General features: G+C 47.8%; 2 protein-coding genes across 2 annotated transcripts in view; one reads left to right on the top strand and one right to left on the bottom strand.

The window, feature by feature from the left end:
- LOC129827769 (INSYN2B protein-like) overlaps positions 1-14,355 on the bottom strand; it is a 23,975-nt gene extending 9,620 nt beyond the window's left edge. The window contains exons 1-2 of the mRNA XM_055888931.1: positions 13,972-14,355; positions 1,915-3,840 (exon numbers count right to left, since the gene is read on the bottom strand). Of these exons, the coding sequence (XP_055744906.1) occupies positions 1,915-3,548 (1,634 nt within the window). The 5' untranslated portion in view covers positions 3,549-3,840; positions 13,972-14,355. The remainder of the gene's footprint in view (positions 1-1,914; positions 3,841-13,971) is intronic.
- Positions 1-15,567, top strand: part of LOC129827770 (dedicator of cytokinesis protein 2-like) — a gene marked incomplete in the record, with an annotated part of 209,877 nt that overhangs the window by 153,668 nt on the left and 40,642 nt on the right.

The raw sequence follows: 15,567 nt of genomic DNA, 5'->3' as shown, positions 1-15,567 counted from the left end.
GTGAGTGATGCCAGATTGATAGCAGAGGGAGAGATGGTGAATGATGACAGATTGACAGCAGAGGGAGAGATGGTGAATTGTGACAGATTGACAGCAGAGGGAGAGATGGTGAGTAATGACAGATTGACAGCAGAGGGAGAGATGGTGAGTGATGACAGATTGACAGCAGAGGGAGAGATGGTGAGTGATAGACAGATTGACAGCAGAGGGAGAGATGGTGAGTGATGACAGATTGTCAGCAGAGGGAGAGATGGTGAGTGATGGACAGATTGACAGCAGAGGGAGAGATGGTGAATGATGACAGATTGACAGCAGAGGGAGAGATGGTGAGTGATGACAGATTGACAGCAGCGGGAGAGATGGTGAGTGATGACAGATTGACAGCAGAGGAAGAGATGGTGAGTGATGACAGATTGACAGCAGAGGGAGAGATGGTGAGTGATGACAGATTGTCAGCAGAGGGAGAGATGGTGAGTGATGACAGATTGACAGCAGAGGGAGAGATGGTGAGTGATGACAGATTGACAGCAGAGGGACAGATGGTGAGTGATTACAGATTGACAGCAGAGGGAGAGATGGTGAGTGATGACAGATTGACAGCAGAGGGAGAGATGGTGAGTGATGACAGATTGACAGCAGAGGGAGAGATGGTGAGTGATGACAGATTGACAGCAGAGGGAGAGATGGTGAGTGATATACAGATTGACAGCAGAGGGAGAGATGGTGAATGATGACAGATTGACACCAGAGGGAGAGATGGTGAGTGATGACAGATTGACAGCAGAGGGAGAGATGGTGAGTGATGACAGATTGACAGCAGAGGGAGAGATGGTGAGTGATGACAGATTGACAGCAGAGGGAGAGATGGTGAGTGATATACAGATTGACGGCAGAGGGAGAGATGGTGAGTGATGATAGATTGACAGCAGAGGGAGAGATGGTGAGTGATGATAGATTGACAGCAGAGGGAGAGATGGTGAGTGATGACAGATTGACAGCAGAGGGAGAGATGGTGAGTGGAAGTTAGTGAAAGGACAGAGGGTAGAGGAGCAAGGAGCGGAAGAATTCAAATCTATATTGTATGAAGTATGAAGTTATTCATATCAGGACAGAAAGAAAGAGGGTGGTAATTAAAGAGGGAGGGAGAGGGGGATGGGTGGAGGTGAAGAGAGATGAATAGCAGAGGAGTGAATACAAGTAGAAGAATGACTGTGAATGAGAAGCGAGGAGAAGGGGAACAAAGAAGAAGACATTTGGATAATTTTCTAAATGAGCGAGTGGTTGGATTTGAGTGAGATCGCGATTGGAGAGAAAGAGAGGAGAGAGGGAGAGTTAGAAGGGAGAGGAGGAGAATGAGAGAGTGGTAGATGTCTTCTGTTGATCTGAAGGCCTGAGGGAGCAGGCAGCAGGGGAGTTCTGTCTGTAACCATAGGGACCATATGATAGAATGACAGAGCAGCTGAATAGAACATGAAGGTAGTATGTGGTATTGACTTTTAGACAGACGCGTCAGAAAGGAGTTCTGTACACATATCTCTATTGACGTTCCTCTGTTTTCTGTAATACCGCACACAGTACATCACAGCCCCAGCAATACTCACATGACCTGACATTTAAAATGCATTACCAAGTTGAAAGCATGTCAGTTTACATTGGAGTTGATGCTCAAACGCACTCACATACGTTCACACACACACCATCCTTTGTCCCTCTGTTGCTCTTCTTCTCTCTCTCTCTCTCTCTCTCTCTCTTTCTCTCTCTCTATCTCTCTCTCTCACACACACACATTCACACACACACAAACCCCTCCCTCCCTCCTCCCTCCCTCCTCCCTCCCTCCTCCCTCCTCCCTCCCTCCTCCCTCCCTCCTCCCTCTATCCTCCCTCCCTCCTCCCTCCCTCAACCCTCTCTCACCCTTCGCTGAGTGCCTTGCTCTTCTCCAGGTCTTGGATAACATTGAGGAGGACCTTGATCTTCTCCTGGTTGGAGAGCAGACTCTCCTCCACACTGTGGAGACGCCCGTGGAGGCCCCCTGACACACACTCTTGAAACCCTCTGGGTACCCCCGCCTGGACCCCCACAAGCCCCCCTGGAGCCCCGTTGCATTGTGGGGCCAGATTGGCAGCAGGGGGAGCATGGGCGTCTTTTAATGGAGCATGGGTTTTGGAGTCTTCTAATTTCATTGGCTGTGCTTGTGGTGCTTTGGGGTGCAGGGAAGGGGTGAGGGGTGTAGGTTTGAGTTGGGTCTGAAGGACAGGGGGTGCTGGTTTTGTGTTCACCTGTGCAGGGTGGCAGAGGTTTGGGGAGTTTTTATGTGGGAGAAGGGGTGCGGCCGAAGATTTTGTGCCTATGAGGAGGACTGGGGTTGGCGGCTTGGGGGTGACTTGTATAGATGAGTCTAGTGGAGTGTTTTGGTTGTCAGATGACGTCTCTGTGTTTCTGTCTGGAAAAGACTGTGTAGCTGGAGAAGAAGTCGTCTTCGTGGCATGTGACTGTGTGTCTGTTGTCTGTGTGTGTGTTTCTTTCTGATGTAACCTGGGAAACCTGGGTTCTGGGTCTGTTGTGTGGGTATGTGTGTGTTGTGTATCCTTAGTGTTGGGACATGGGATCACAGGTGCATCTTTCGCAGGCAGAGTGTGTGTCCTTTGGGTTGCATGTGGAGAGGGCAATGTCTGAGTTTGTGTTTGAGTGTTCTTCACTGCTGTGTGTGGTGTTGATGGTGTGTGTGTGTGGGAGTTCAGAACAGGGGAGTCTTTCCGTTTCTGGTTGGGGAGTACAGACTTTTTCCGGGGAGGAATCGGTAGAGTCTGACTTTCTGTGATCTGATTGGCCGCTCGCCTGCGGCACGCGGTTGCCATGCAGGTGGGTCGGGCCTGTGACTGTCTCCGCCCACATGTTCCACAGAGGCGGGGCGATGATGATGTCATCATTCTACAGGGCCTTGGAGGCGTGGCATGAGAGCTCACAGACTGAGACAGACTCCCTGACCTCAGCCCAGGGCGAGACTCCTCCCCTCTAAGAGACTGGACCCTCCTCCTCGCTTTGATTGGCTCATTGCCCTCAGCACCCTCAGTGCAGACCCCGCCCACCACCTCAGGGGCGACCACACTCCCATTGGTGTATCGAGATGTCCATTTCCCGCTGGACCTATGGCCAGACTCCCTGGGATTGGCCCGTATGGCTTTGATCTGACAGTAGACCCCGCCCCCTGACCCCTGTGACCCCATGTCGTCCTTTGTCAGACTGTTGATGGCGTTCTGACTCATCTCCTTGGAAACGGCAAATCCACCGCTGCCCCCAGTGCTGCCTGAGTCCCAAACAACCCCAGTCTCTGAGGGCATTGTCTTTGCTGTGACGACATGGTTGTTGCCCCGTCCTATCTCTGGATGCTCCGTCCGTGTTGGCTGGTTGCGTTTGATTGATGGGAGGGTCCTAAGGCTGGGGGAGGTCTGCACCCCCACACTGCACAACGGCCCCCATCGTCCCCCTACCAGGGGCACCCCCAGCGCAGGCACCGGATTGGTCGGATCAGCCAACCTTCTGCCCATAGCCCCAGAATTGGCTCAGCCCCCAGAGGAGCTGGAAGGGGAGGAGCCACTCTGTGACATCCCAATGGGAGGAGGCAGTCTTATATCTGAGTGGAGAGATGAGTCACTGGTCTCTGTTTATCCAAGAGAAGAGTGTTGTTGAGAGAGAGATCTAGAGTTACAGTGGATTAGTGTATTGTTGCTCATTGACCATAGAATCCATGGTTGTTCTGTCCCAGCTCTGCTTCTGTCACTGGTATGACGTCACCAATCAGTCTGACCATTGGTCGTCGTGTCTCTGGTTTTTCATTTCCTGATTGGATGAGAGAAGAGGAGAGGAGATGAGAGGAGACGAGAGAAGATGAGAGAAGAGGAGAGGAGAGAAGAGGAGACGAGAGAAGATGAGAGAAGAGGAGAGGAGAGGAGAGGAGACGAGAGGAGATGAGAGGAGACGAGAGAAGAGGAGACGAGAGAAGAGAACAGCAGATAAGAGAAAATGAGATTATAGGAGAGAAGAGAAGAGGAGAGGAGAGAAGAGAAGAGACTGGTTTAGCTGAGACCACTATAGAACCATCACCACCTGACTGGCTACCTGGCTGCAGACTGGATCTCTCCACTCCAGGTGGAAAACACCCCTGTGTCCCAAATGGCACCATATGCCCTTTATAGTACACAACTGTTGTAGTGCATCATATAGGGAATAGGGTTCCATTTGCAACACCACCTCCATACACAGACAGAATGTTCATGTTCAGATTTTTTCACTTTGTTGCATGGATGTTAAGTGAAACCTTAATTGAAGAAAATGTGAAAATGTTTAAGTTTAAGGTTAAGTTTAAGCATCAGCCAATTCAAATAATTGACGTAGTGTCAAGTGATAGAATGCTACTTTGTAGCTGGTCCCATCAGATAACCTGGCACATGTTAGCCCTATGCTAACCTCAACAGGTGGCAGTGATTACTTCCTGTAACAAATTCATCAGCCTATCGAAGATCTTCAACTTTTTCTCCACAAGCCAATGGCATTTCTTAAAATAGGTCAACCTGCCCACCAGAGGGATACATGTAAACATCCAAATTCACTGTTTATCCATATCACCATGGCAACAGGGGTAGGGGGTCAAGGGGCAGTCTGAAAGGCAGTCATGTGTCGACACGTGTGTTTATGAGTTTACATGAATGCATGCATGTACCGTTCTGAAGGGCAGACTGTCTCTGAATGAGAGAAATGTTATGAGAGAGATATTTTACATCTCTCTCTCTGTGTGTGTGTGTGTGTGTGTGTGTGTGTGTGTGTGTGTGTGTGTGTGTGTGTGTGTGTGTGTGTGTGTGTGTGTGTGTGTGTGTGTGTGTGTGTGTGGGTGGGTGGGTGGGTGGGTGGGTGGGTGGGTGGGTGGGTGGGTAGGGTGGGTGGGTGGGTGGGGAAAGTTGAAGAGAAAAGTTGAGAGAGAGAGGCCAGACTGAAAAAAAAAGAGCGGGGTGAGGTGGGGAAGAGATGTTGTGTAAAGTTTATCATGTAGACCTGTAACACCGCAGACACCTTTGTACCTGCCTGCGGTCAGAGCATAATCAATAGACACAGAGAAGCTTCTCTTAAAGCATCGGCCACCACACTGAGACAGACAGAGAGAGAGATTCTGAACAGTTGACTGGTATTTAAAAAGTCCCTTGACAAAAAAAGTTTGAGGTACTGTGTGAGGACAGTGATGATCGGACGTAGTGTGTGTGTGTGACGGTGTTTGTTTCCTTGCTGTGGTTACAGTGGGCTGAAAGCTCCAGTGAATTGAGTCCCCTGTCACCTGAAGGTGAGCCTCATTTTTCACCCTTCGATTGGTGGCTGGTGTGCGTGCGTTTGTGCGTGTGTGTGAGGGACGCTTTACTGCACAGTAATCAAACCTTGCTCTCGCCCACTCACAGGACAGCACTATGTAGTTTCCAGGTCTCTGCTGAGATTACTGCTCTGATACAATGCTGATTGGCTGATAGCCGTGGTATATCAGACCGTATACCACGAGTTTGACAAAACATTTATTTTGACTTCTCTAATTACGTTGGTAACCAGTTTAAAAAAGCAATAAGGCACCTCGGGGGTTTGTGATATATGGCCAATACACCACGGCTAAGTCCTGTATCCATAGGAACAGCCCTTAGCTGTGGTATATTGGTCATATACCACACCCCCCCGGGCCTTATTGCTTAAATATTCCCTGTATGGAGATTATATCCAGCACATTCTTCAAAGGCAAAGATAATGCAGCTCTGATGTGTGTGTGTGTTTTAAGGATGCAGATTTGGGACAAGGAGAGGAAGTGGGGGGAGAGGATTACTGTACTGGTCTCTTTCCAATTCATTAGCTTTGGGGTTAACAGCAGACACACACACACCCTCTTTATCAGAAGAGATAGTGAAGTGTATTGGTTGTTCTCAGTATTCTTGTTTCTATTCAGACTGTGTTCTATTTATTTTGTTCTTTGTCTATTCTTGTTTTCCCTCCTCTTCCTCTTCCCCTTCCTCCTCCTCCCTCCTCTTCCTCCTCCTCCTCCCCTTCCTCCTCTTCCTCCAGTTCCTCCCTCTTTTAGCTCTATCCTTTTTTCCTTTTCATCTCTGAATATTCCCCATGTTTCTTTTCTCTCTCATCTCTCTCTTCTATCACTCACTGTCTCTCTCTTCTCTCCCATCACTCACTGTCTCTCTCTCTTCTCTCCCATCACTCATTTTCTCTCTCTTCTCTCCCATCACTCACTGTCTCTCTCTTCTCTCCCATCACTCACTGCATCTCTCTTCTCTCCCATCACTCACTGTGTCTCTCTTCTCTCCCATCACTCACTGTGTCTCCCTTCTCTCCCATCACTCACTGTCTCTCTCTTCTCTCCCATCACTCACTGTGTATCTCTTCTCTCCCATCACTCACTGTTTCTCTCTTCTCTCTCATCACTCACTGTCTCTCTCTCTTCTCTCCCATCATTCACTGTCTGTCTCTTCTCTCCCATCACTCACTGTCTGTCTCTCTTCTCTCCCATCACTCACTGTCTGTCTCTCTTCTCTCCCATCACTCACCGTCTGTCTCTCTTCTCTCCCATCACTCACTGTCTGTCTCTCTTCTCTCCCATCACTCACTGTCTGTCTCTCTTCTCTCCCATCACTCACTGTCTGTCTCTCTTCTCTCCCATCACTCACTGGCTCTCTCTCTTCTCTCCCATCACTCACTGTCTCTCTCTCTTCTCTCCCATCACTCACTGTCTTTCTCTTCTCTCCCATCACTCACTGTCTGTCTCTCTTCTCTCCCATCACTCACTGTCTCTCTCTCTCTTCTCTCCTATCAATCACTGTCTCTCTCTCTTCTCTCCTATCAATCACTGTCTCTCTCATCACTCACTGTTTCTCTCTCATCACTCACTGTGTCTTTCTTCTCTCCCATCACTCACTGTGTCTCGCTCTCTTCTCTCCCATCACTCACTGTCTATCTCTCTCTTCTCTCCCATCACTCACTGTCTCTCTCTTCTCCCCATCACTCACTGTCTCTCTCTTCTCTCCCATCACTCACTGTCTGTCTCTCTTCTCTCCCATCACTCACTGTCTCTCTCTCTCTTCTCTCCCATCAATCACTGTCTCTCTCCCTTCTCTCCCATCACTCACTGTTTCTCTCTCATCACTCACTGTGTCTTTCTTCTCTCCCATCACTCACTGTGTCTCGCTCTCTTCTCTCCCATCACTCACTGTCTGTCTCTCTTCTCCCATCCTTGGCTGAGTCATACCAAAGACTGTACAAATAGGACCTGCTGGGCTCCCGAGTGGCGCAGCGGTCTAAGGCACTGCATTTCATTGCAAGAAGGGTCACTGCAGTCCCTGGTTCAAATCCAGGCTGCATCACATCCGGCCATGAATGGGAGTCCCATAGGGAGGCGCACAATTGGCCCAGCGTCGTCCGGGGTAGGCCGTCATTGTAAATAAGTATATGTTCTTAACTGACTTGCCTAGTTAAATAAAGTTTAAATAAAGGTTAAATAAATAAAATTGATAGTAAGTGCGTCTCTGGTTGTCTAGCGTCAAGGAGATTGCGGGTAAGGCCCTAAGATAGACTAATGTCCTGTCCAGGAGGTGTACTTGTCCATCCAGCTGCCTCACGCTACAGAAACAGGAGATAGGCTCCTATCCCTATGAGCTGTTCCGGCTACTTACTTATCCCTATATCATTAGCCCACTGTCTCTCTTTCTGGCATTCCTATATCATTATCCCCCTGTCTCTATCTGTCATCGCTATATCATTATCCCCCTGTCTCTCTCTCATCCCTATATCATTATCCCCCTGTCTCTCTCTCATCCCTATATCATTATCCCCCTGTCTCTCTCTCATCCCTATATCATTATCCCCCTGTCTCACTCTGTCATCCCTACATCGTTATCCCCCTGTCTCTCTCTCATCGCTATATCAATATCCCCCTGTCTTTGTCTCTGTCATCCCTATATCATTAGCCCACTGTCTATTTCTCTCTGTCATCCCTATATCATTATCCCCCTGTCTTTGACTCTGTCATCCCTATATCATTAGCCCACTGTCTATTTCTCTCTGTCATCCCTATATCATTAGCCCTCTGTCTTTGTCTCTGTCATCCCTATATCATTATCCCACTGTCTTTGTCTCTGTCATCCCTATATCATTAGCCCTCTTTCTTTGTCTCTGTCATCCCTATATCATTATCCCACTGTCTTTGTCTCTGTCATCCCTATATCATTAGCCCTCTGTCTTTGTCTCCATCATCCCTATATCATTAGCCCTCTGTCTTTGTCTCCGTCATCCCTATATCATTATCCCTCTGTCTTTGTCTCTGTCATCCCTATATCATTATCCCACTGTCTTTGTCTCTGTCATCCTATATCATTAGCCCTCTGTCTTTGTCTCCGTCATCCCTATATCATTAGCCCTCTGTCTTTGACTCCATCATCCCTATATCATTAGCCCTCTGTCTTTGTCTCTGTCATCCCTATATCATTATCCTACTGTCTTTGTCTCTGTCATCCCTATATCATTAGCCCCCTGTCTCTCTCTCATTCCTATATCATTAGCCCTCTGTCTTTGTCTCCGTCATCCCTATATCATTATCCCACTGTCTTTGTCTCTGTCATCCCTATATCATTAGCCCTCTGTCTTTGTCTCCGTCATCCCTATATCATTAGCCCTCTGTCTTTGTCTCTGTCATCCCTATATCGTTATCCCACTGTCTTTGTCTCTGTCATCCCTATATCATTAGCCCTCTGTCTTTGTCTCTGTCATCCCTATATCATTATCCCACTATCTTTGTCTCTGTCATCCCTATATCATTAGCCTTCTGTGTTTGTCTCCGTCATCCCTATATCATTAGCCCTCTGTCTTTGTCTCTGTCATCCCTATATCATTAGCCCTCTGTCTTTGTCTCTGTCATCCCTATATCATTATCCCACTGTCTTTGTCTCTGTCATCCCTATATCATTAGCCCCCTGTCTCTCTCTCATTCCTATATTAGCCCTCTGTCTTTGTCTCTGTCATCCCTTTATCATTAGCCTTCTGTCTTTGTCTCTGTCATCCCTATATCATTATCCCACTGTCTTTGTCTCTGTCATCCCTATATCATTAGCCCTCTGTCTTTGTCTCCATCATCCCTATATCATTAGCCCTCTGTCTTTGTCTCCGTCATCCCTATATAATTAGCCCCCTGTCTTTGTCTCTGTCATCCCTATATCATTATCCCACTGTCTTTGTCTCTGTCATCCTATATCATTAGCCCTCTGTCTTTGTCTCCGTCATCCCTATATCATTAGCCCTCTGTCTTTGTCTCCGTCATCCCTATATCATTAGCCCCATGTCTCTCTCTCATTCCTATATCATTAGCCCTCTGTCTTTGTCTCCGTCATCCCTATATCATTATCCCACTGTCTTTGTCTCTGTCATCCCTATATCATTATCCCACTGTCTTTGTCTCTGTCATCCCTATATCATTAGCCCTCTGTCTTTGTCTCCATCATCCCTATATCATTAGCCCTCTGTCTTTGTCTCCGTCATCCCTATATCATTAGCCCTCTGTCTTTGTCTCTGTCATCCCTATATCATTATCCCACTGTCTTTGTCTCTGTCATCCCTATATCATTAGCCCTCTGTGTTTGTCTCCGTCATCCCTATATCATTAGCCCTCTGTCTTTGTCTCCGTCATCCCTATATCATTAGCCCTCTGTCTTTGTCTCTGTCATCCCTATATAATTAGCCCCCTGTCTCTCTCTCATTCCTATATCATTAGCCCTCTGTCTTTGTCTCCGTCATCCCTATATCATTAGCCTTCTGTCTTTGTCTCTGTCATCCCTATATCATTATCCCACTGTCTTTGTCTCTGTCATCCTATATCATTAGCCCTCTGTCTTTGTCTCTGTCATCCTATATCATTATCCCTCTGTCTTTGTCTCTGTCATCCCTATATCATTATCCCACTGTCTTTGTCTCTGTCATCCCTATATCATTAGCCCTCTGTCTTTGTCTCTGTCATCCCTATATCATTAGCCCTCTGTCTTTGTCTCTGTCATCCCTATATCATTATCCCACTGTCTTTGTCTCTGTCATCCCTATATCATTATCCCACTGTCTTTGTCTCTGTCATCCCTATATCATTAGCCCTCTGTCTTTGTCTCCGTCATCCCTATATCATTAGCCCTCTGTCTTTGTCTCCGTCATCCCTATATCATTAGCCCTGTGTCTTTGTCTCTGTCATCCCTATATCATTATCCCACTGTCTTTGTCTCCGTCATCCCTATATCATTAGCCCCCTGTCTCTCTCGAATTCCTATATCATTAGCCTTCTGTCTTTGTCTCTGTCATCCCTATATCATTATCCAACTGTCTTTGTCTCTGTCATCCCTATATCATTAGCCCTCTGTCTTTGTCTCCGTCATCCCTATATCATTAGCCCTCTGTCTTTGTCTCTGTCATCCCTATATCATTATCCCACTGTCTTTGTCTCTGTCATCCCTATATCATTAGCCATCTGTGTTTGTCTCCGTCATCCCTATATCATTAGCCCCCTGTCTCTCTCTCATTCCTATATCATTAGCATTCTGTCTTTGTCTCAGTTATTCCTATATCATTATCCCACTGTCTTTGTCTCCGTCATCCCTATATCATTAGCCCTCTGTCTTTGTCTCTGTCATCCCTATATCATTAGCCTTCTGTCTCTCTCTCATCCCTATATCATTATCCCCCTGTCTCTCTCTGTCATCCCTATATCATTATCCCCCTGTCTCTCTCTGTCATCCCTATATCATTATCCCCCTGTCTCTCTCTGTCATCCCTATATCATTATCCCCCTGTCTTTGACTCTGTCATCCCTATATCATTATCCCTCCGTCTTTGTCTCTGTCATCCCTATATCATTATCCCACTGTCTTTGTCTCTGTCATCCCTATATCATTATCCCCCTGTCTCTCTCTGTCATCCCTATATCATTATCCCCCTGTCTCTCTCTGTCATCCCTATATCATTAGCCCCCTTTCTATTTCTCTCTGTCATCCCTATATCATTAGCCCTCTGTCTATTTCTCTCTGTCATCCATATATCATTATCCCACTGTCTTTGTCTCTGTCATCCCTATATCATTAGCCCCCTGTCTATTTCTCTCTGTCATCCCTATATCATTAGCCCCCTTTCTATTTCTCTCTCTCATCCCTAAATCATTAGCCCACTGTCTAATTCTCTCTGTCACCCCTATATCATTATCCCCCTGTCTCTCTCTGTCATCCCTATATCATTATCCCCCTGTCTCTCTCTCATCACCCTGTCCGTCTCTCATCCCTACATCATTATTCCCCTAACTCTCTCTCATCCCCCTGTCTCTCTCTCATCCCCCTGTCTCTCTCACCCCCTGTCTCTCTGTCATACCCCTGTCTCGCTCTCATCCCCCTGTCTCTCTGTCATCCCCCTGTCTCTCTGTCATCCCTACATCATTATCCCCCTGTCTCTCTCTCATCCTCCTGTCTCTCTGTCATCACCCTGTCTCTCTGTCATACCCCTGTCTCTCTGTCATACCCCTGTCCTTCTTTCTTTTCTTTCTCTGATAATCAGTGTGTCTGTGTCTCTGTGACTCTCTCTCTCTGTCACTGGCCTGATAAAACACACACACACACACATGGACACACACATATAAATGTCTCACCCTCTTTGTCTTTCACCTTCCCTCTTTCTGACCCTATAGCTCTATCTTTCCTCTCCTCTGTCCTCTCCAGAGAAAGCCTTTTCATTCTAAATACATGTATTTGTCATAACCTATTGATTAATCATCACAGTCTCTCACAATCACTCCCTCCCCTCCTCCCTCTATGCTATAGGTCTGTCTGTCTGTCTCTCTCTAACTCGTCTCTCATCCCTCTATGCTATAGGTCTGTCTGTCTGTCTCTCTCTAACTCGTCTCTCATCCCTCTATGCTATAGGTCTGTCTGTCTGTCTCTCTCTAACTCGTCTCTCATCCCTCTATGCTATAGGTCTGTCTGTCTGTCTCTCTCTAACTCGTCTCTCATCCCTCTATGCTATTGGTCTGTCTGTCTGTCTCTCTCTAACTCGTCTCTCATCCCTCTATGCTATAGGTCTGTCTGTCTGTCTCTCTCTAACTCGTCTCTCATCCCTCTATGCTGTCTATCTGTCTCTCTCTAACTCGTCTCTCCTCCCTCTATGCTGTCTGTCTGTATGTCTCTCTCTAACTCGTCTCTCCTCCCTCTATGCTGTCTATCTGTCTCTCTCTAACTCGTCTCTCCTCCCTCTATGCTGTCTGTCTGTATGTCTCTCTCTAACTCGTCTCTCCTCCCTCTATGCTGTCTGTCTGTATGTCTCTCTCTAACTTGTCTCTCCTCCCTCTATGCTGTCTATCTGTCTCTCTCTAACTCGTCTCTCCTCCCTCTATGCTGTCTGTCTATCTGTCTCTCTCTAACTCGTCTCTCCTCCCTCTATGCTGTCTGTCTGTATGTCTCTCTCTAACTCGTCTCTCCTCCCTCTATGCTGTCTGTCTGTATGTCTCTCTCTAACTCGTCTCTCCTCCCTCTATGCTGTCTGTCTGTATGTCTCTCTCTAACTCGTCTCTCCTCCCTCTATGCTGTCTGTATGTCTCTCTCTAACTCGTCTCTCCTCCCTCTATGCTGTCTGTCTGTCTGTCTCTCTCTAACTCGTCTCTCCTCCCTCTATACTATCTGTCTGTATATCTCTCTCTAACTCGTCTCTCCTCCCCCTATGCAGTCTGTCTGTCTGTCTGTCTGTCTGTCTGTCTGTCTGTCTGTCTGTCTGTCTGTCTGTCTGTCTGTCTCTCTCCAACTCGTCTCTCCTCCCTCTATGCTGTCTATCTGTCTGTCTGTTTGTCTGTCTGTCTGTCTGTCTGTCTGTCTCCAACTCGTCTCTCCTCCCTCTATGCTGTCTGTCTGTCTGTCTGTTTGTCTGTCTGTCTCTCTCTAACTCATCTCTCCTCCCTCTATGCTGTCTGTCTGTCTGTCTGTCTGTCTGTCTGTCTGTCTGTCTGTCTGTCTGTCTGTCTGTCTGTCTGTCTGTGTCCGTATCTCCCTCTCTCCCTCTCTGTCTATTTCTACCTCTAGGTGTTTACTTTCCATCAGTCTGGGCCTCTGTGTTAGATCCCAGGGTACTGAAGGAGGTAAAGTGGAGTGGGCAAAAGGGAACAGTGAACACACACATGCATGGATATAGACTCATACACACACACACACACACACACACACACACACACACATGCATGGGGCACACGTGCCCTATGCAATACACACATAGAGTATGCAAACAAACACACGCAACTCTCACACGCTTGTGCCACATAAACACTAACACACACTTCAGTTTAGATCTGTGTGACCATGGATTCTATGAGAAGAGAGTATCTACAGCAATACACCCAGGGACAGCTTTCAGCTATTCACTAGAGGTAAAACACACACACACTCACACAGCTTTAAAACACCACATCCAGTTCATAGGGCTTTATATAGCAGATTGGAAATACACACACATGCATGCCTGATGCACACACTCACACTCACACCAACACTCACACAATGCAAAAGTGAAGATAAATGTTGCATGAGATAAGCACAGCGTCACACATACACACGCCCTAGCTGGATCAAAGTCACTCTCAGTGATTGCAGGGCTGAATAGAAAAACGTAGTGCTGGGACACTTGGCAACACAAACCCACCATTGCAGGACAAACAATAACTCTCAATTCAATGTCCACATACAAACATGAACTAACACATGCACGAACACACGCACTCACAAACAAACACTAACAACATGCAAACAACACAACGACTCAGGGGAAGCGTCAACGACACAGAGGTTGTATAATGATGGTTCCTACCAGAGTGAACCAGACATCCCATACCTCTCAGACCTGTCCTCTATAACTACTGTTGTTAACCAGTCTCTGACTCACCTCCACTCCTTTACGCTATTCCTCCGCTCCTATCCACACACACCTCTCCTCTCCTCCTTTCTCTCTCACACTCCTCCAGTTAGTCAACTGTGTTAGTCCAGCGCTTTTCCCCCTTCTCTCTGTCACTTTCTCTCTCTCTGAGTTGCCGAATCCGAGCACAGCGGAGCTAACTGATCCCCTCTCTCTCTCCTCATGTCCCTCCCTCTCTCTATCTCACCCAGACTCTCTCTCTCTCTGTTTCCCTCTTGCTCTACCCCTTCTTCCTCCTCTATCACTCTCTCTCTCTCTCTCTCTCCCTCTCTCTCACCGTTTCTCTCTCTCTTTCTCTCTCTCTCTCCGTCTCTCTCTCACCGTCTCTCTCTCACCGTCTCTCTCTCACCGTCTCTCTCTCACCGTCTCTCTCTCTCACTGTCTTTCTCTCTCCTTTCTCTATCTCTGTCGTTCTCACTGTCCTCTACCTTCTATCTCCACCTCCTCTCTCTCTCTCCTGTATTAATCAATTGTGTGTCCTTGTTTCCCTGGCCATGTGCCAGTCCTGACCCGACCAGACTAGACCAGTCCTGACCAGACTAGACCTGCCAGTCCTGACCAGACTAGACCTGACCAGTCCTGACCAGACTAGACCTGACCAGTCCTGACCAGACTAGACCTGACCAGACTAGACCAGTCCTTACCAGACTAGACCAGACCAGACTAGACCAGTCCTGACCAGACTAGACCTGACCAGTCCTGACCAGACTAGACCAGACCAGTCCTGACCAAACTAGACCAGACCAGGCTAGACCAGTCCTGACCAGACTAGACCAGACCAGACTAGACCAGTCCTGACCAGACCAGACTAGACCAGACCGGACCAGACTAGACCAGACCAGACCAGACTAGACCAGTCCTGACCATACCAGACCAGACCAGACTAGACTAGACCAGACTAGACTAGACCAGTCCTGACAATACCAGACTAGACTAGACCAGTCCTGACCAGACTAGACCAGACTAGACTAGACCAGTCCTGACCAGACTAGACCAGACTAGACTAGACCAGTCCTGACCAGACCAGACTAGACCAGTCCTGACCAGACTAGACCAGACCAGTCCAGACTAGACCAGACTAGACTAGACCAGTCCTGACCATACCAGACCAGACTAGACCAGTCCTGACCAGACTAGACTAGACCAGTCTTGACCATACCATACCAGACTAGACCAGTCCTTACCATACCAGACCAGACTAGACCAGTCCTGACCAGACTAGACCTGACCAGACTAGACCTGACCAGACTAGACCTGACCTGACCTGACCAAACCAGTCCTGACCAGACTAGACCAGTCTTGACCATACCAGACCAGACTAGACCAGTCCTGACCATACCAAACCAGACTAGACCAGTCCTGACCAGACCAGACTAGACCAGTCCTGACCAGACTAGACTAGACCAGTCCTGACAGACTAGACTAGACCAGACCAGACCAGACTAGGCCAGTCCAGACTAGTCCTGACCAGACCGTTCCTGACCAGACTAGTCCTGACCAGACCATTCCTGAACAGACTAATCCTGACCAGACTAGTCCTGACCAGACCATTCCTGACCAGACTAG

The sequence above is a fragment of the Salvelinus fontinalis genome, chromosome 29 (genome assembly GCF_029448725.1).
Source record: "Salvelinus fontinalis isolate EN_2023a chromosome 29, ASM2944872v1, whole genome shotgun sequence".
In the NCBI taxonomy this organism is placed as follows: Eukaryota; Metazoa; Chordata; class Actinopteri; order Salmoniformes; family Salmonidae; genus Salvelinus; species Salvelinus fontinalis.
Note: the sequence above shows the minus strand (reverse complement) of the source record. Positions and strands in the feature narration are given on the sequence as shown.